Below are 20,060 nucleotides of genomic sequence, written 5' to 3'. Positions count from 1 at the left end.
AATGTGAATGCAATTCTCCCTGGAAAGTGAGACTGTAAAGAGGGAGGGAAATAGCTCAGTGGTAGAACACATGCTTAGCATGCACGAGGTCCTGGGTTCAATCCTCAGTAAATCCATTAAAAAAGAAAGAAAGGAAAAAAGAAAGAAAGTCGGACTGTGGGTGATTTTTTTTCCTTTTGCTTCTCTGTCATTTTGTATAATGGACGTTACTTTTATAATAAAGAAAGTCATTAGGAAATCATTCTCACCACCCATGGTTCTCACTTGCTTCCTCCCTCCTTTGTCCTCCAGGCTGTCTCAAAACCTCGATGGAGTGGTGATTGAGTTTCTCTTCCGCCAGAGCAAGATCAGTGAAGTCCTGGGGGGCAGTGGTTACAATTCAGACAGGCTCTGCCTGCCCTACGTCCCTCAGCTGACAGGTATGAGCTCTGCTCGAGGACATCCAACCCTGCCTCTGGCTTTTCTTGGCCAGGCAAGGGCCTGAATGTCAGGGACTTGAGAGTCCTTCGGTCGCCTTCCATGGTACCTTGGATGTCATACAAGAGCTGAAAGACACAGTGCAAATCTATGGTGAGATCTTCTTGACTTCCCCACCACTCCTCCTCAGTGCAGGACCCTTTGGAGTAGCCAGCCCATGGGGTAGCCTGGCCCATGCACGGGAGAGGCCCCACTGTGCCGGAAAGAGCACACGTGGGCTCTGGAATCAGAGACCCAGTTCTCTGCAACTGACTCCCTGAAAAATCTTAGATGAGTCCCTTGGCATCCCTTGAGTCTCAATTCCCTTGGCATCTCCTGAGTCTCAGTTCCCTTGACCGTAAAATAGGGATATTAACAGCACCTGCCCTAAAGGGTAGAGGCAAACGCACGTATAGATGCTACACAAATGACAGCCTCTGGTGCCGTCAGCAGATGGCATGTGTGCAAGTTGAGGTCATAAGCAGCTTTTTTGTGACCATCAATGATTTCAAAATCTTAGCCCCAAAGAGCAAAATTCACCACTCTAAGATGGGCAGAGAAAGGTGCTTCCATAAACCCCAGCTGTATCCTCAGTGTGTACTGAGCCCTCGGAGGACTGCAGACCAGGCAGAGGCAGAGGGGTTGGGAGATGGTGCTGGAGGCGTGATCCTGGCTCTCTCTCCAAGGGCCAGCAGCTCTAGCTTCTGGGTTTCTCGTTTCCCAGATGAGGATCGCTTATCCAAGAGGAAGAGCATTGGAGAAACCATTTCCCTGCAGGTGGAGGTGGAATCCAGGAACAGCCCAGAGAAGGAGGAGGTGAGTGTCGCAGTAACAAGGGAGTCCTCAAGATGCATGATGCTTGGTTTTTTTGGGGGGGGGGTAATTATGTATTTAGTTACTGAATGGAGGTACTGGTGATGAACCCAGGACCTCATGCATGCTAGGCATGTGCTCCACCACTGAGCCGTACCGTCCCCTCTAATATGCTTGTTTTTAATGGTGACTCTGCCAATTAAGGGAATTGATGGAGATGTGGGGAAACTTAACAAGAAGTGAGGAGGATGCACATCTGGGTGGGACTGGGACTAGAACACTTTCGGGGTCCTTGGGTCTAGACAGCCTGGCACAGCCATGGAGAAGAGCCTGGACACCCAGTCTTGCCGCAAATGAGCCTGGAGCAAGAAGTCAGTTAGGTCAAGATCAAGCCTCCCTCTAAACGCCCTCAGCCATTCCCACAGCTCCTTGGTCTGGAACCTTCCCATGGAAAGAAGGAAGCTCAGACTCAAGCTAATTGGAGAAGTGAAATGAGGTTGAGCCAGGTGTCCTCCAAGGCCCTTCCAGCCCTGCAAGACTGGGAACCTCACATGTGTTAGGGTCACAGCTTGAGTTGGTTGTTGTCCACTCCATTGTTGTAATTCTCCCTTCCCAAGAATTGAGAGACCCTCAGGAATTGGTAAGTAAAGTGAAGCAGAAGGAGGAGGAGAAGTGCTTACCTGGGGACACAGCCACCTGCTCCCTCGTGGCCTCCTAGGTCCAACATGGGTTCCTTCCCCTTTTCGAGATTCGGCTTAGCCCAGGGCTAAAGCAGGGGTGTGGGGGTCTCCACCCTTCTGCTGTACTACACTTCTCTCCACTTCCAGCCCACCGTGCCCCATGCCCACCCCTCTGGAATCCCATGGTGGCTCCCTGTAGCCTCAAATGCTAATGCTAGGCTTATAGCAGGTGATTAATTAATGCTGGTTTGGTCAAATTCCAAACCCAACGCCTGGCATTCAGAGCCATTTATCAGGAATGCCCTACCATTTCACTTCCTCTCCCCCTCCTCTCTGGTGCACATCCACAGCCCCACGCTGGCTGGTCTGCTGTCTCCCCCATGTTCTCTCATCCATCTCCACGTGTTTGCTAGTATGGAATCTCATGTTGGAATCACCCTTCCTCTCCACCTCTGCTTTCGTGAATCGCCCATTCTTTAAAGCCCACCTTGTGGTCCATCTCCTCCATCAGCTTCTGTCTACCTGCCTTCATCCAGTGATCTATCTTCCTTTTTTTCTCTCATCACCACATGGTTACCTGTGAATATCTGATGTTGGTCAGTGCTGACAGTGGATGGATGGGTGGATGTACATACAGAAGATGAATCTTCAGAGTGAATGATGCTCAGTACAGCTCTCTCTTGCGTGTAATTCTTACAATAACAAATTTTACCATTTTAACTGAGTGACTAGCCAAGAATCCTACACATAGTGGGTGCTCACTTAGAATTTGTTGAATGACTGTCCCATACCTACACTTCTGTCCATTCCTGCTCAAGCAAGCATTTGTGGAATGCCAAGCTCAGTGAATTTTCCCAAAGTGAATATGCTCATGTACTCACACCTGGATCAGGGACTAGGACGTTGCCTTGCCTCCTGCCTCTGCACCCCCTTCCCAAAGGCAGCCACTAGCCTGACTTATGTCACTTCTTGAAATTTGTATCAGTGAAATAATTCTCTGCTTGTCTGCTTCTTTCACTTAATATTACTTTTAAGTGATGGAATATGAGTAAATCACAGGTCTTACCTCAAGGAATTCATAGTCTAGTGGGAATTCCTGGAATTTAGTCCAAATTCCTTCACTAGTTTCAGTATCTGACCTAAGCAGCACATCCATGGAGCACCCTTCTTTGGGTTTTATTATTTCCTACCTCCTTTTATGGGTTCTGCAGAGGACTGAGATCCTGTGACCCAGAGCTTGGACCAGCCTCAGTGTGTCTTACCTTTATTGAATACTTGGATCACCTTGGTGGATAATTTAAAATCAGAAGTCTTCAAAAATGTTAATCAGTTCTTGAAATTTTCATTTGAGATTATATTTGCTAACTACCTTCTGTTGCTTTGAATATTTTCTGTTACCTTCTCTAAAGTTTTGTTTGCATTACAGTGTCCCAGTCCCCACCCCACCCCCCACCGCCACCCCAGGGCTTAATGGGACCAGCTGGAGGGAGGGGAGAAGAAGAGGGCAGTGAGTTCTTTTAGGTGGGACTTGTGACTGATGGGGTCTCAGCCTCCCCAAGTCCACATCTCACTGCTCTCCTTCAACTGGAAGCTCTGTGACTGCTCGGGGAGATTCTGGAGACACTGGTGAGAATATGGGTGTCCCGAGGGAGTTTCTGCCCATCAGGACATCCTTCTGAGAAATGGAAGGACTGCCAGGTAACTAAGGAAGCCAAAGCTGCCTTCTTCCCGCCCCCATTCCACTTTTCTGAGCATTTCTTCCCCTCTCCTCAGCGAGTGCCTGCCGAGGAGATCACCTATGAGACGCTAAAGAAAGCCATTGGTAAGTGGGGGGCCCCCAAGGAGGGGAGGGCGGGGCTGGGTCCTGGGGAGGTGGGTGCGTGTGCAGCTCCCCATCTGCTGCCTCCAAGTAAGATTCAGCACAGACATGAGGGCAGAGGCTGGTGGCTTCCTCTAAAAGCCTCACAGCTACCAAACCTGCAATTAAAAGTCCCCCTCTCCTCACAGGGGTCAGTTTTCTATCTCAGGAACCCTCTTTCTATTGATGGCTGCTGGTAAGAGCAGTCAGTTGAGGGTCCTGACCAGTCAGACAGGTAAAAAGCAATTTTATTTGGTATAAATACTTTGACAATTTTTTGGTGGCATGTGATACACAAAGAACAAGTTGACCAATGAAAGCTATTAAGAACAAACCATAGCAATATTTATTTAATAATGGCAATAGATTTTGAGATGCGGTATTACCTCATCTGGATTATTGGTCTGTGAAGTATCCTGAATTAGAGGATTTTTCTGATAACTGATGACAAATCATGCCTTCAAAATGTCAAACCTTTTTTATTTCTGTCGTCACTGATGGTACTCTTTCTGAACGTCCCCACTGCTCTGCCTCCTTAAGCTAGGCGCGATGAATCTATTTGATGCCCTCCCCCTCCCCCCGCCTTTTTTATTCATTTTGGATAAGAAGTAGAGTATGTAGAAGCCTTAAACTAAATGGCCTCAGACTGCTCTGCTGTAGGGGCTCTGTGCTGGCCTTTGTGGTCTGTCTGACTTTCCTATTGTTGATGTCCCTTTTCAAATTACCCTGAGTACTTCCTGTTCCAGGAACTCATGTTTGAGTCCCAGTGGCAGGGCAGCTACATGGGGCTTTAGCCTTGCCTAAGGGTCCACTTAACTAGTTTTCAAACTCATAGGCAAGGCAAGGGGCTGAACCTTCAGGCAGAATCGGGAAAGGGTCTGGCCTTCCCTGAGGCCAAGTGATGGCACCGCACCCTCCATGCCCCAAGCCCCTCATCAGCAGAGGGGAGAGCAGGGCTGCAATCGCAGACCACATCCATGGGTTGACCCGGGTCTCTGCCCCAGTGGACAGTGTAGCGGTCGAGGAGCAGGAGCGTGAACGGCGGCGACAGGTGGTGGAGAAGTTCCAGAAGGCACCCTTTGAGGAGATTGCAGCGCACTGCGGGGCCCGGGTAAGTGAAGCGTAACAGGGCCGATCCCGGGACCAGACACTGGATGTGGGTCCAGGCCAGGACTGAGTTTGTAGGAGATCTTGGTTGTCATCCAGAAATTAGAGTTTGATCCCCAAAATGCCCTGGCACTATATTGTTTCCCCCAGAACCAAAAGCTATCAGTCATACACCCCTCCAGACATCACAGTTTTCATATAAGGAAGTCCTGAACTCAGGATCTCCAGGGCCAAGCAGACAGATTATAATAATTATAATCGTCAGAGCAAGTTTACGGAAATAGCTCTCACTCTGCACCGGAGAGTCTTACATTTATCAGTTTATTTCCTTCTCGTGACAACTCTGCAAGGACGTTGCCATTAGGATCCTCAGATTCCCGAGTGATGGGAAGGGGCCGGGTCACAGGAAAGGTGGCCAGCGTTTGCAAAAGGGCCCATTTTCAACGGGGCGACCCTGGTGGGTGGAATGGAACCTCTTGAAAAAGAGGTTTGAAAGAGAGAGTACCAGACAAGTAGAAAGAAGGACTGTGTCTGTAATTTCGGGAAGAGCACAAAATGATATGCCAGGATTGGTTAGTCCCAGTGTCCATCTTAGTAACAATGAAACGTAACTGTAAACGTCCAAAATCTACAAATAACTGATATTTTATTGTACTTTTTCCCCCTCAATAAAAGTACATGTAATTTTCTTTCCTGTTAAATGTTTCTAATATATATACTTCTCATATTTTATAGTAATTATATATAGTAATAGAATTATAATAATATATATATAAATACGTGTAAGTATAATATAGATTTTTCTGAGCCTACATTCTGGTAACGTTTTGTTCCATCTCGAGAGGTAGATGCTGCCTATTTCATGAGCTCAGAGTTGAGGCCCAGTTACTGAACACACACTCAGTCTCATTCTCTGCGCACATGGACTAAACCAGAGAGCATCTTCCCTAACACACCAGCTTTGCACAGCTGCTCTGTGGGAGTTAAGGAGCTCTGAGCCTCCTGACCCCCTGCCCAGGGTCCTTCCAGAACTGTTGCTGAAGTCGTTCCTGGCGCTCCTGGCCTCTGTGCTGTCCCCAGCAGGCCTTTGCTGGGCAGCTTTGCCTGATCTGAACCCATTGCCAGGGTCCACAGAGAAGTGCTGGAAACGAGCTCCCACCAGTTTGTTTCCTAAAGCTCACTGCCCTGCACCTGCAGTGCATGCTCTGGACAGGTGGGCTTGGGAGTCAGCTGGCAGGGATGCGGGGAGACCCCAGCTCACGTTCCCTCTGTTTATGTCTAGGCATCACTGCTGCAGAGCAAACTCAATCAGATCTTTGAAATCACCATCCGGTAAGTGGCAGCCCTGGGCAAGGGACCCCCACCTCTGTGGCTCAGCATAGGGACTCCCCCCTTCCCCCAAGTCCTACTCTCGCACCTGTTTTCAGCCCTCCCTGACTTCAGCCTCTGTCTCCAGGGCTGGAGTTGTACCAACTCTCTCCAGAAAAGGAGACAGAGACTGAAGGGAGAAAGAGACAGTTCAGTGAACCCTGGAAAAGAGCTGGGAGTCCTTGTGTCCCAGGCTGGTACTTCACTTTCGAAAGCAACAGAGTCACTGTAGAAGCTGCAATGAAGCTTGATTTCAAGCTGTAGATTCTAGAACGGCTTGAAACCTGGGACCCCATGGGGTGACAAAGTCACTGGTCCCTATTCAAAGAGAAATCCCAATCAGCTGCTCTGTTGGTTGCATGGGAGGAACCCCAGAACCCCCTCCTCATGCCCTCTCCTCCATGTGTTTCTGCCCCAGGCCCCCACCAAGCCCTTCAGGAACCATCACTGCAGCCTACGGCCAGCCTCAGAACCACTCCATCCCTGTCTATGAGATGAAGTTTCCTGATCTGTGTGTATACTGAATTCCAAGACACAGGCTTCTCTGAGGGATGGGGTTAGAAGGAGGGGCTTGCCTTCACACCTACCCCTACAGCACGGAAATCTAACTGGGCTCTCAGAGAAAAGGCACTTCCCCAGCTGAGCAAGGCGGATCCCGTCTTGCCCCCTCTCAGCCTCCATGCTTCCTCTTTGTCTTCCCCGAGGGAGCTCCGGCTACCTGCTCCTCTGGGGCCAATAAGCATCTCACCTGTGCCCTTTGTCTCCTCCTTTGTGTCCGCCTGGGACTGAGAGTTGTGGGGGTCTCCAGAGAGAGGCTGAGATCCCAGGAAGCTCCTGCTTGTGTAGTAAGTGAAGGGCTTTCATGGGGGTGGGCCTGGGTGGGGCACAGCTGCCAGTTCCCCAGGAGGGAACCAGATGGAGACACCGTTGTTCAAAGGAAGCCTTAGACTACAATAAAGAGGAAGCAAGGCTGGCTCCTCCTGTAAAGCGGCAGGGAGCCAGCCAGAAGAGGGGCCCTGATCTCCTTCAGAGCATCCCCTTCCTCCTTCCCCATTTGAGGATTCTAAGGCCCTTGACACTCTGGTGTCTCTTCCACTCTCCTGCTCACCCTACCGGTTGCTTCTCCATGATTCTATCATTAAGTAATATTGAGTTCTTATAGCAGGGGCTGGGGTAGAGACACCATGGGGGGCAACTAAGGGTAAATGAAGGGCCAGCAGCCCACTGATAGAGGGGGCTGCTCTCCACAGGCTGGGTGGCAGGACCAGGGAGCAGAAGCATGGTCCCCTCTCCTGTAGAGCAGTAGCAGGCAGAAGTGGGCACATCCACGGCCATCTGTAGCATCTCCCCTCCTCTGTACTGAGGGAGCTTGCTTGGCCCTCCCGTGGTTCTCTCTCTTCTGGATGTTCTTCTGAGTTGAGTTCTTTCTCTTTGATGCCTTTCTTCCTGAGGATCCCAATGTGTTTCTACAGCCTCTGGGGCTAGGGGAGGGCAGAACAATATAATTTGGTTCTAGACGACTCAAAAGGAGGAGGGACAGTGGGGGCTCTAGGCCTGCCTACATCACCTCCTCTAGAGGAGGCTCCCAGCCTGGCTGGGAGGATGGGAAGGGAGGTGAGTGGAGGGAGTAGCTCTTTGGGGCTCAAGGATATCAGAAGTCAACCTTTTAGATGTTTCATTCGGGGAAAGAAGGATCCAGCACCTAATACTGGAGTGATTTTTTCACTCCAGTCACAGAGTCTGGACGTCAGCGCAGCTAGCAAAGCTGGAGGCCTGGGGAGAGGCAGTGTAGACCCCTTTGGGTTCTGAGTTTCTGTTTTCCCTGAGTGCCACCTGCACATCTGTGTGGGGCAGGAGCTAGTGCAGAGCTTGACGGCCAAGTTTGCTGTGTTCTCCATCCCCCACTCTACCCACTCCCAGTCCCTTCCCTCCCTCCGGGGCCTTTGTGCCTCCAGAGCCACCTCTGGCCCAGCCTCACCTGGGCCTCTGCCTGTGGCAGCACCTGTGACCCAAAATAGCCCTTTTCTTCTTTTCCAGTCAAAACTTCCCTTGACTTTCCTGAGCCAATATGACTCACAGTGAAGTGAGAATGGTCTCCTCCCTGGAGAATTTGCTTTTGAAAAGAGGGAGGGTGAGTAGATTTCTTGATCCAAAGGAACCCCTTTGTAGGGCACAACTTTACGCAGCATCGGGTAGGGTTGGAAGCAGGCTGTTTCTGCTACAGGGAGGGCAGTCTTCTCGGGACACCCTCGGGTCACACCCACATACGTGGCCCTGCACAGATGCACTGAGAGCCTGCTTATCAGGACAGAGAGGTGTATTTGCCCAAAGCAGGAGTATCTCAACATATGTACTTTCCCATTACATGTGCAATACATTTCTTGGGCAGGGGGGCTGTCTGACCCTCGTTCCTATAGTTTCCCCCCTTGGTCACTGCCTCTGTGCTGTGAGCCTGTGGCTTCTGGATGGGCTACACGATTGCAGGGCTTCTGCCCCCCCCACGGCTTTGGCTCTGCTCTATGGCTTTTGGCTAATGCCAACTCAACTTTATAAGCATGAACTGAGATTTCTCTTTACCTTAATATCTGTTTATTAAGAAAGCAAATTTAAAATAACTAGAAACAAGCGTAAAGACCAATAACCTTTGGAAGAAACTTTACAGAAAATCTAAATCTTGAGCCACAAATATGTCTTTATTCACTGGATTGTCCTGTCTTTCTCCCCTACTTAGATTGGGTGAGAAACCCTGTTTCTCCCTCGTGTCTGTCTGACTTTAGGGTCCACCCCATGGCACCTGCAGCCTGAGCACTGCCCGAGGGCCCTGGTTCTGGGACTTGGAAGTCATTCCTGAAGCCTCTTGTTAGAGCCCGCACTAGAACCAGAGACCTCCAGGGCCACTCAGCTGTCTCTCCCTCATCCCCACCCGGGGACTAGAGGGAAGAAAAAGGTGCAGGATTCCCATTCTTCATACACTCCAGTGCTGTTTCCTCTGTGCCTGTCCAAAGCAGCTTTCTCTTTACATCACCACTCCCTAGCAAACATGTGCTTCTTTTGGAGACCTGGCCAAATTTTGAGTGCCCCTCTTCACAGTTTCAGTTTAAAGTTAAACTCAGTAGAATATGAGGTTGCCTAGTGACATGGAGTAGAATCTAGATTCTGGCCAAATATGCTTCAGAATCAGAAAGTTTAAGGTGAGCCTTAACTGGAACAGACAATTAAATGGTAAATTAAGCTGAAATCTAATTTTGTGCTGAAACAAGGCATCTTCCTTACATCTGGGGAGAAGGCTTAAAGCAGTGTGATACTTCTTCATTTCACGAGCCCTAGAAATCTTCTAGTTAAAGTACCCCTTATCCCAAATCTGGCCTATGTTTGAAGCTGGCAGAAGAATGGTCATGATGGGGCCTGCCAGCTGGGGAAGTGAGGAGGGGACACAGGCTTGTGGGAGGGGCTCTGTGGCCTGTTAGGGCCAGAAGGCAGTTTTCTGTGTTCTCCTTTAGCACCAGCCAGGTTGACCAGGTCTTTTCTCCTTCAGGGGACTTTGGGGTTTTAGCCCATCACCTTCCCCTTTTGGGCTCTTCCTCTGTGGCTGTTGGTTCTGGCCTATAGAGTGCAGAGTTGTAAATCCATAAATGCTGCAGCATTACACGGACATTGTAACATGTCCATGTCCATCCAGACCTTCACAACCTGGCTGAGGGTGTGTGTGCCCATGTGTGTGCATGTGTGTGTAATGTAGTTCATAGCTGACGATGTGTGTATATAATAGCTGATGTATTTATATGTGAGTGCAGATTTAGTGTCTGTGGCAGTTTTCTGTATTTTAAACTCATTGAATCAAATTAGTTTAATTTTAAGGAAGGGGAAGGAAGAGTGGGGGGAGGGTGGAGGAAGAAGGACTCTTAGCAAGATTATTCTTTAGGACTATTAGTCGTGGTTTCCCAATGAGCCGTCACAATGCCCTTTTCAAATAAATGTTAATGTTGTCACTCCACGGTTGTCTATTTGATTTCTTTAAAGTAAATGGTTTTTTGAGATGCGAACAGGATCTGAAAATATCGCCAGCATTAACCACTCCCACCTACCATTACTTGCCTCAAAAGGAAGGAGGGTAAAGGAGAGTGTGCTATCAAGATGTACACACAAGGCCCAGGATTCCCAAAAAGGGAGCATCCTCAGATGGGAAGGCCAGGGCCATTTCTTCATTAGTGACTAGAATCTAGTCCCATTGCGTGTAACCCACACTGGGGGGAGATTCTGGCTTTCTGTTTCCCCTTATACCAGGACTCCCCAGCTGCATTCCAGTTTTCTTTAATTGTGAACCCCTAGAGCATCAAAATATGGGAGGGCCATACAGAAATATTCCCCAGCCGGCTTTGATCTGTATCATCCACTGGTGGGTCTGATGCAGTTGACGTGGAAGTGTGCCTGTCTGTGTATCAAGTGTCCATGAGTCTCTTGTGAATTGTAAATGTGTGTGGCTACAAACCTGTGGCCCCAACATTGTGAAAACACCATGGGGACATACAGAAGAAGCACAACCCCTGGCCTCCACCCTTGTGGAGCTTAGAGTTTCCCTGGGAAAAGAGCACAAGACATACGTGCAGGAAGAAACTTGCCATCTGAGCTGGACTGAATTCCCTCCAGTACAGGGGGGCTGGCTGACTGCAGCAATGCTGAAAATGAGCAGGCTTGGCTGGAAGAGATCCCAACTTTCCCAGCAGAAGTGGACTTGAGCCTGGGTTCATGTGAAAAAAAAGGTAACGTTCAAAACGGCAGGGGATGGTGGGGAATTCCCAGCAGAGGGTGACAGAGATCGGGAGAAGAGTGAGAACACCACAGAAATGGGGTTTGATAAGGAGAGCGAACCTGACCCACAATGGCCCTGCATGTGCCATGCCCAGTAGTTTGGAATTGATGGAAAAGTGGGATGGGGCGACTTTTTTGTCTCTTGGGTCAGGGAGTGTGGAAAAAGCAAGTTTTTGTATACACTGATGTGAAGAATTTGTACAATGGGTTGGGGAGGAAGACAACTGGAGACGAGGACACCAGTTGGTTAGGAAGCCGTTAGGATAGTCAAGGCCTGAGCTAGGAGCACCGAGGATGAAGAGAAGGCTGCGGCTGGGCCACATGGGGAGGAGAGAGCTTGGGCATGACCACGACACTGGTGAAAGATAAACCTCATAGCTTGAGCCCCAGCGACTGGAAGAAGCATCCGTGCATATTGCATTGTATTTATGCAGACGTGGCTCCATGGGTGTGTATCTATGTGGATGAGACCCTGTGTAGGAGAGTATGTGTGTGTGTAGGCTGGGAGGGCAGTCAAATATGAAGGGATACCAACCCTCAGCTCTCACACTTAAGCCTCTCGGTGATAAAAAGATCATACCCATTTTCTCATTAATCCTCACGATAGCTCTTACAGTAGGAAGGAAAGGGTAAATGAGAGAACTAAATCTTGGAAAAGTTCAGAGACTTGCCTAAGGCCCCACAGATAGCTAGAAGCCGTATGGGAGGCATTTCCACAGCTTCTCACCTTGGAGAAATCCTGCCTTTTGACGCACCTGCTAACTGAGCAGTCTTTTCCCATCCAGTGGAGAAGGGGAAGTGCAGCCACCTTGAGGCATCACCCAAACCGTTTGGTCCCTTGAAGACCCATTTATTAGGAGTGGGGAAGAAAGTACATTTTCTTTTCATTTCCCCTATATCCTATGAAACATACTACCACTTGGTCACATGGAAACCACGAGCTCTCCTCCAATGTGTGCTGCTCTTTGATGGATATGTTTTTCTATTTTATTCACCCAATCAATATTCAAAGTCGGAGTAGGAAGTGAAACTTGAAAGGTTTTATTTCCTAGCTACAGACAGCTTTAAGAGACAGAATACCTGCCACCATCACCGCCTGGGCAACTCCACACCTAGGCTGCGACGTGGCAGGAAGGAAGGAAAGGAGAGGAGCTTTAGGGTTGACTTCCCAGGAAGAGAAGCCCCTGGCCCGCGGCGCCCTCACTGGCCCTTCTTGTGGGCGTTCTTGATGATGGCGTTTTTGAACAGGGTCACCAGGGGCGTCTGGCTCTTCTCCGAGGTCATGAAGCCCCCGTAGCGTTTGTCCTTGGGCGGGCTGCCCCAGCGGAAGTGCTGCATCTTATAGGGGCCCCCGTCCTTCTTCTCGGCCCCCTCGGCCTCCGCCACCAGGCCATACTCCAGCTCGGCCTGGGCGGTCGCGCCCTCGGCCGGGGCCTCGGGGCCGAGCGCCGCCTCGGGCCGCTCCCCGGCCAGCTCCCTCTTGAACTCGAGGGGGAAGGCCTCGGCTGACTCGTCCTCGACGCCGTTGGGATACACCTTCACCGGGCGCCGCTTCTTGCCCACCGGCTTGCCCCAGCGGAAGTGCTCCATGGAGTAGGAGCGCTTGCCCTCGCGCGGGCCCGGCTCGGCGCCATCGCCGCGGGGCCCGGGGCCGGCGCCCGCCGCCACTTCCTCCTCGCGCTTCTGGCCTGCGCCGCCGCCGCTGCTGCCGTTCCGATTGCCGAAGCGGTCCCAGCGGAAGTGGCCCATGACGTACTTCCGGGCGTTCTCGGTCAGCGGCTGCTCGTCGCCGTTGCCGGGGAACACGGGCGTCTCGGCCGATAGGTCGGGCTTGCAGGCCAGGATGCACGCCTGCGGGAGAGCGGCGATCACATCAGGCCCCGCGGCCCGCCGCCCCCTCCCCGCGGCGCGTCTGCCTTCCGCGCCCTCCGCACGTGCGGACCGCGAACGCGGCGCCTCTGCGCTGTAGCTTCCCTGCCGAGGACGTCCGTCCACCCCCGCTCCTTGGCACCCACAGACGTCCCGGACACAGCTCGGCCAGCGCCTGTTTTGTCTCCTGGACCCCTGATTTCTGTGCCCGGCAGCTACAACAAAATCCCCTTTCCACTTGGCGGTTTACTTGTCTCGTGGCTTTGTGGGCAGGGCCAACGTCTTAATCATTATATGCCAGATATAAAGGAATTCATCAATAAATGGCAGGTGGGTGGCAATAATGAATACTGAATACATAAATAGGGTTCAGTTCGAGTCTGGGAAGAGCACTGGGTTGAAATTTAGGGGAGAATCTCCACAGGTGAGAAAAGTAGAAGTCTGAGTTTTAGGGCCTGTATTTTCAATAATGCCTCAGCCTTCCCCCAGTGGTCTGCAGACCTGTCTCATGCCCTACCCCAGCCATCTCCCTCAAAACTTCACACATCTGGTACTTTCTCTGGTTCTTTCAAGTCTTCTGAGCTAATCCTGTACTTTCCCCAATGAGTGAGCTTTGAGAGGGAGTGGTTCACTTCCCTGTCACCTCATTCTAACTGCGTGGAAGGGCAGAAAGTCGGGATTATTTCCATTGTAGGGATCATGGAACCTGTGCCTCTGCTCCCTGTAACTAGACAACTCAACTGTGGTACACATTTGCTTAGGAAAATGACCTCTAGGCTGCAGCCTTAGTTTTCAGTTACTTGGGACAGCAAAGAAGGAAACAGAAGGATCCCACTCACTCTGTTGAGTTGGAATTTCATACTCCGGGAATTTAGAAGTATAACATTGCAGAATATTAACAGTGGGAATAAATTATCTCATACTCCTCTCCCCTGGGCATATGATGAAACAAGAGCTCAGAGAGGACAAAGGAACTTGACAAGGTTCCACAGCCTATTGGTGTCAGAGCTGGGACTAGAACCCATGATCTCTCACCATGGCCAGTGCTCCTTCCCTGGTGAGCTTTCAACAGGAAAGGCTGGGCAGTGGGTGTCTCTATTTAGGAGTCTCTTGGAGGGGGAGCGTATAGCTCAGTGGTAGAGTATGTTTCTAGCATGTACAAGGTCCTAGGTTCAATCCCCAGTACCTCTATTAAAAAAAAAAAAAGATAAATAAATAAACCTAGTTACTGAAAAAGTTTTTTTTAAAAAAAGCCTGTTGGGTCTCTCTGCTCTAGGGCTCACAGAATTCCCTGGGTTCTTTGTTTCTATATTATATTCCACATGCAATCTGTTCTGTTTTTGAGAAAGTCTCTCTCTTCACCTTAACTCAGCTTCTCTACTGACAAAACACACAGAATGTAGTGACTTATATTCCACCCTCATCAGGCAGATACAGGCAGCAGGATGGAACTCAGTCCTGGGCTCCCGCAGTGTGTCTCTCAGCCTTGAGTTGGTATTGTTTCTCATTTATGCCTTCTAATACAAATACACACACATACACACACAGTGGTGACCGGGAGGGAGTTCCAGCCTGGCACAAGGGCCTTTATATGCTTCTGGAAAGGCTGCAGAAGGTCAGTCCTCCAAAAGAAGCATGAGACATTGGGCACCAGTCAGAGGAACGTGGCACCTGGGTTTTTCCTTCTCCCTTTAAAGAGGGTTTTTGGTACTACCTAGCTGGCTTTGTAACTGGTAGGAGGGAGAAAGGGAAGAAAAAATGGAATGGATATGGCAAGTGATATGAAGTTATTTTAAAACAAATAATATGGGGGCGAAAAGATTGAAAATGTAGGATCAATTGAGAGAGCAATTATTAGTGTTTATTTTAATAGGATTATCTCTAAATAGGTTAAATGGAGTGGGTCTCTATACAAGAAGACAGGGCAGGAAGTAAAGATAATCAAGCAGAAATTGAGGTCCAGACCCATCTCCCTGAAGCTGCTTCCTCCCTTCCTCAGCCCAATTCTGAATTCAGACTAGAGGCCTTTTCCTGCCCTGGGTTGAGTTACCCTTATCTCTGGGAATGAAGTTCCCCTTCCCCATACCTCTTTCTTTGTGCTGCCCCAGCCCCAGCCCCAGTCCCATCTTATGCCCAAACCAAGATGGCGGCCATGGCCCACATACCAGCAGGTTACTTTCCGTGGTGAGGTCCTGACACTGGCTGCTCTCCAGGCACCAGCCACGCACTTCCATGGAGGCCTGAAGCAGCAAAGTCAGCAGCAGGGCCCCCGAGCGGCTCCTGCACAATCTCAGCATCTTCCAGGCAGGCTGAGGCTCTACAGAGGCAAACAAGATTAGTGGGACCCCTGCTAGGAGCAGAACAATGTTGGCCACTCATCAGGAAGGACCCTGAGCCAACATTAACAATACACTCACTTGTGGAGCTCAAGGGTTTTTGAGGACAAGAGCGGCTCAAGGAGCAGCTTGGTGTGCAGGGTGGTTGTGTGAGTTGTGGTAGAGAGGAGGGCAGTGGGACCTGGGTAAATTATGTCCAATTTCCCCCTTTATCACCTATGAAAAATCAGACCCCAAAGGATATTAGGGCTGAAGACTATTTTAGGGGTCATTTGCTCTGGCCGCCTAATTGAGAGATGAGGAAACTGAGGCCCAGAGAGAGACAATGACTTGGGTGTTTATGATGAGGTAGGCTAAGTTCTCCTGTTTCCAGCACAGAGCTTTTCCATTTCATCATCTTCAGGAAGCTATAGTTCTAACACTCTAGATCTAAGGAATAACTTGGGAAAGACAAAGGACTCTGAAACTCCTGCTCAAGATGATCTGCTTCTCCTCTACCATGATTCTATTATTCCTCAGAAATTCATTTCCTATGAATTGTAGTTTTGTGTAAAGGCAAATAAAACCTCTGGCCAATTTAGCCAAAACATCAGCCAACCCCAGCTTGATGTCCTGTACACAAATCACTCAGGAGATCACTATTTCCCAGACCCCTGTAACCTTGGAGATACTTATTTTTAAAGCAGATCCCTATTCTTTTAAAACTGGCTCATCTTCTGAACACATTACATGTCAGACCTCCTCTTGTTCTCTAAGTCACTCAAATGTAGTCTGAAATAGCTGGACTTGAAGGGATGGAAAGGAAGTGATGGTCACACAGAGCAGAAGGAAAGTACCTCTCACTGTGGACACCTACCAAAAATACTTTCTCAGAGAAGTCAGGAAGTACCTGTGGACAGATACTGAGCTCAAGACGTCAGGATACAGTAAAGAGGGGAAGATAAATGCTGCCTTTTGCACCCTGTGCCCAACCCTTTCCCCAGCCCTTCAGCTGTCACACTGCCATGTCTACCCTCGTGCAGATCAGCCCTCTGAAATGACCCTGAGTTCTGTCATCCCCTCACAACCAACCCCACAATCATTTTGGATTTAAGATCTTTTCAACCAGCTGTTAGGAAGAAATCTAATTAGATAAGAAAAGTAATTCACATTAAGGTGTAGATGACTAATTGTCTCTCCTAGTTTAAAAATATTTGCCTAAAGAAGTCTCATATTTGTGGAAGCAGGGGCCAAATCTGTTTTATAGGGAAGGCTTTGGAAGTGAAAGTTTCCCCTGGCTCTCATTGTTTACTTCAGGAAGTCACTTCCTTCTCTCTGTCCCACCCCACTCCTTTGCCAGCTCAAGGCTCCCTTCTGAATGGTTGCCAGGCACTGTCTGTTTTTGGAGCAGCCATTAGGTGGTGCTGGCAGCCAGGGAGCCAGCCCATCAGCATCTCGAAGGGGCCACTGGGGGAGCATTGGTCAACCTAGTGACCAGGGAGAGGCTGCTCCCGTTGTAGACTTTAAGTGCTCCAGTTCAAGTATGAAGCATGAATTTGGTGGCCAAAGCAATTTATATTAAAGCTCTGAGACCACACAGCACATTTCAGTGAGAAAAAAAAAAAAGCCAAGATTTTCAAGAGAAGCAGAAGAAGGGTAGCTTTTTATCACTGTAGGCAAGTGTAAACTAACATATTACTAGAGAAAGTAGTAAAATCATACAGGTCTGACAGTCCCCTCAACTATATTTCAATTCTCCTCAAAGTTGGCCATTCTGGAATGATTTCCATTTCCTAAAAACCTACCTCATGATTTCAGGCCTTCCTGAAAAGCCTCAGAGAGCATTTTCTCTCCTCCCCATTGGCTAAGTTGTACAACATGGTAACATTCTTACTCCCCTCCCTCTTAGAGCTGCATTCTCCTGCTAAAAAGCTAGATAGCTTCCTGAAAGTAACTTGTTTTCTTTCTGCTTATGTGTATTTTCTATTTTTCTACAATAAACAAATATTACCTTGTGTCTTTTTTTTTTTAAAGCAATAAAGTAATGGGGAGATGTCAAGTGTGCTTTTTGTAAGTAGAGTGACCAATAATTGAAAGACTGGAAAAATAAATAGAAATTTGTTATTTGCCAATCTTGACATTAACTTTATATACACTTATTAGAACTTCATATGTGTAGGTGAATTCTCTATGAGCTAAACAAAACGTTTTGTTTGTTACTCTAAAATTACACATCGACCATGCCCTTCCATAAAGATTAGAAGAGCAGAGGTGCAGGGTTTTGTCCTTGCACCATGATACACATGCATCAAGTCCCAAAACAAAATGTCAAAGGAATATTAAGTCATTAAATAAGCCATAATCTGTACATATCTTAACAATGGACACAACAAATGCACACTTTTACTTTCCTTGCTTCTTCCAACTGTTCTGTGAGAGCCACTTCCCCATTTATACATGAAGAATTTGGGAGATCTACATGCTCTGCTGACTCTCCCTGCCTTACTGGGAACTCACCCCACCCCTACTTCGCCTGAGCCTCCATCAGCTCCTGCAGCTGCTTCTGACCTGCTGTCTAGGGTCTGTGGGACAGAAAGTTCATTCTGCGGTCCTATGGAGGGCAGTGTCAGGGTGGTTCAGGACCGTGGACAGTTCCCATGCGGGCTACCTCTTTTTAACACCCGCTGGTCTCGTAATGGAGACTGTCAGTATCACAGCGCAGCCAGGTCGGGTGCGCTAAGGTGGTCAGGGAAACGAGGATTCGGGGATCTGAATCCAAAAAAGTCTGGAAAGCAGGGAGTTTATTGTGACTTTTAGCCTTTTCTCTTCTGCCCCCATTTCCAACATTAATTTAAGCTAGAGTATACGGTATCTTTTAAGAAGTGACATCTACCCAGAAAATCAGAAGAAGACCCGAAAGACGGTCTCCCGAGATCTCCCCAGAAGGCGATAGGACTCTCAGGGGTCCTAGCAGCCGCCCTTCCCCGGGGAGATGCGGCCGCCAGCCCCTGGAAGGCATCACTTTCACGGTCACAGACGCTCTCCCACCGTCCGGAGGCTGGCGCTCGGCGCTCCGCTGCCGGCTTCTTCTCCAGTACAGAGTTTTCAAAGAACTAAAGACCGCACTAGCCAAAGGCGCCTCAAGTCAGCGATGGAAGCTGGGGAAGAGCATCCCGAGGCCCTGGAGCAGGGATTCCGGAGATAAGACGAGGTTCCGCGCCGTTGCGCCCTTACCTTTCGCGGGGAGGCTGCTCTCGGGGCGATTCCCGCTGCACCAGGGTGAGGATTCTCGGTGACCTCTCGGTCACTTTTCCTTCCCTCTTTCTCTTCCTTCGCGCTGCCTTGTCCTGCTCCCTCTCCTCGGTCCTTATATACTTGAGGGGCGCTGGACGTGAAGTTCCCGGCAGCTGCAGCGTGACAGGCAACTCCCCCGTCCGTGGAAAGGGGGGCCGTGGGGCGCAGGAGGGGGGTTTCCAGGTAGGGGCTGAGCGCAAGGGCAGACATGCCCGGAAAGAGGCTGAATCTATGCCCCCGGAGGCTGGAATTAACACTGTCCTGCTGAAGGGCACACCTGGTAGCCATCTGGAAAGAATTTAATTAAGGATGATTTGGGGACTCCAGTTAGGACGAGCGGGAGTCTTAGCACCCCTGTGTGGGGCAGGCCTAGTACGTCTGCTGAGGTCGTTGAGGAGAGAGTGAAGTTACCTATGTGTGAACTTGAGCTGGCATCTGCCTCCTTCACATTTGTCCGTAAATATCGCTGCCAACGGAGTACACCTGTAATGCCTCAGATTTCCCCAATGTCTGGAAATTGTGATGTGAAAATGTCACAGGGAATCATAATCCCTCTGTTACAGGTTGAAGGGGCCGGGGGCAGAGAAGGTCAGGAGTCATTCAGTTGAGGGCAAGGACAGATTGCCTTCTTGAGGGTGTGAAGGGCCTAGTCCACGGCAGGCTCCCTCCTCTGCTGCACACCCCAAGGAAAAAGTGCTGTTAACCTTAGCATATTAATGGGGGGAAGAGGGAGTCCTCTGTGTAGAGCAGCTGAAGTATTTTGCCTGGGGCCTCTGATCCCTCCCTGTGCCAGTGAGCTGGCAGAGTGGTGTGGGGACTCTCAATCTTCTCCAAGTCTGCTCTTGGAGTTCTGGCTTGGCTCTAGTCCCACATGTCAGGACAGGGAGGAGAGGACAGGACTCATACCTGCAATGGAAGAGTAAAGAAGCAAAAGTAAATTGTGACGAGTGGTGGGGGTGGGAGGGAGTGCTGGCACTAAACTGAACTTCAAATCAAGGTTCTTGTTTAATCTATCACTTGCAGGAACTTTCCTTATTCCCAATCAGAAGTTCTTTTGGACTCCAAGACTCCCTTGAGAATTTCTGATTGGTGACATTGGCTTTATATTCAGCAATCCTTTCCTTTCGGGCCACAGGAGAAATTCAAGCTCCTTAACAGCAAACAAGGTACTTTACTACCTGGCCTTGCCTCTCTCCAGGGTCATCTCCCACCTCTCTGTCTTGCATCCTGGCATTTCAACCATCCACAACATTCACATTCCCATGAACACTATTTTCTAGAGTCTCCATCTCTTTGTCTATGTTATTCCACCAACAAAAACACCCTTCCTCCTTCCAGGCACCTGGGAAAATTAAACTCTTACATTAAGATTTGGCTCATCTGTCATCACCTGTTCCCCAATGCCCTTTTTGGTCACTGGTCCTACCAGGGCATAAAACTCATCCTTCTCTGTTTTGCCAGGAACCCCATTCCCATCTTATCTGTTTACAT

General features: G+C 49.4%; 2 protein-coding genes across 6 annotated transcripts in view; one reads left to right on the top strand and one right to left on the bottom strand.

Moving 5' to 3' along the window:
- Positions 1 to 10,276, top strand: part of EFR3B (EFR3 homolog B) — an 80,688-nt gene extending 70,412 nt beyond the window's left edge. For all 5 annotated transcript variants that reach the window (XM_010992954.3, XM_031466682.2, XM_010992956.3 and 2 more), the window contains 6 exons: positions 292 to 419; positions 1,181 to 1,272; positions 3,723 to 3,771; positions 4,812 to 4,918; positions 6,197 to 6,246; positions 6,701 to 10,276. In XM_010992954.3, coding sequence (XP_010991256.1) covers positions 292 to 419; positions 1,181 to 1,272; positions 3,723 to 3,771; positions 4,812 to 4,918; positions 6,197 to 6,246; positions 6,701 to 6,806 — 532 coding nt within the window. In that variant the 3' untranslated portion in view covers positions 6,807 to 10,276. The remainder of the gene's footprint in view (positions 1 to 291; positions 420 to 1,180; positions 1,273 to 3,722; positions 3,772 to 4,811; positions 4,919 to 6,196; positions 6,247 to 6,700) is intronic.
- Positions 10,277 to 12,116: 1,840 nt separating this feature from the next.
- Positions 12,117 to 18,629, bottom strand: POMC (proopiomelanocortin). The gene is made up of 3 exons (XM_031466685.2): positions 18,510 to 18,629; positions 15,126 to 15,277; positions 12,117 to 12,942 (listed from the first exon to the last, which is right to left on the bottom strand). Exons 2-3 carry the CDS (start codon positions 15,255 to 15,257, stop codon positions 12,292 to 12,294), a joined length of 783 nt encoding a protein of 260 aa, XP_031322545.2. The 5' UTR covers positions 15,258 to 15,277; positions 18,510 to 18,629; the 3' UTR covers positions 12,117 to 12,291.
- Positions 18,630 to 20,060: the final 1,431 nt, after the last annotated feature.

The sequence above is a fragment of the Camelus dromedarius genome, chromosome 15 (genome assembly GCF_036321535.1).
Source record: "Camelus dromedarius isolate mCamDro1 chromosome 15, mCamDro1.pat, whole genome shotgun sequence".
NCBI lineage: Eukaryota > Metazoa > Chordata > Mammalia > Artiodactyla > Camelidae > Camelus > Camelus dromedarius.
Note: the sequence above shows the minus strand (reverse complement) of the source record. Positions and strands in the feature narration are given on the sequence as shown.

What these genes read in the sequence shown, in the direction of transcription:
- POMC (XM_031466685.2), bottom strand. Translation starts at nt 15,257, where the DNA reads ATGCTGAGATTGTGCAGGAGCCGCTCGGGGGCCCTGCTGCTGACTTTG. An exon ending in CCACGGAAAGTAACCTGCTG is followed by an intron (nt 12,943 to 15,125) that starts GTATGTGGGCCA and finishes GCTCTCCCGCAG; the next exon opens with GCGTGCATCCTGGCCTGCAA.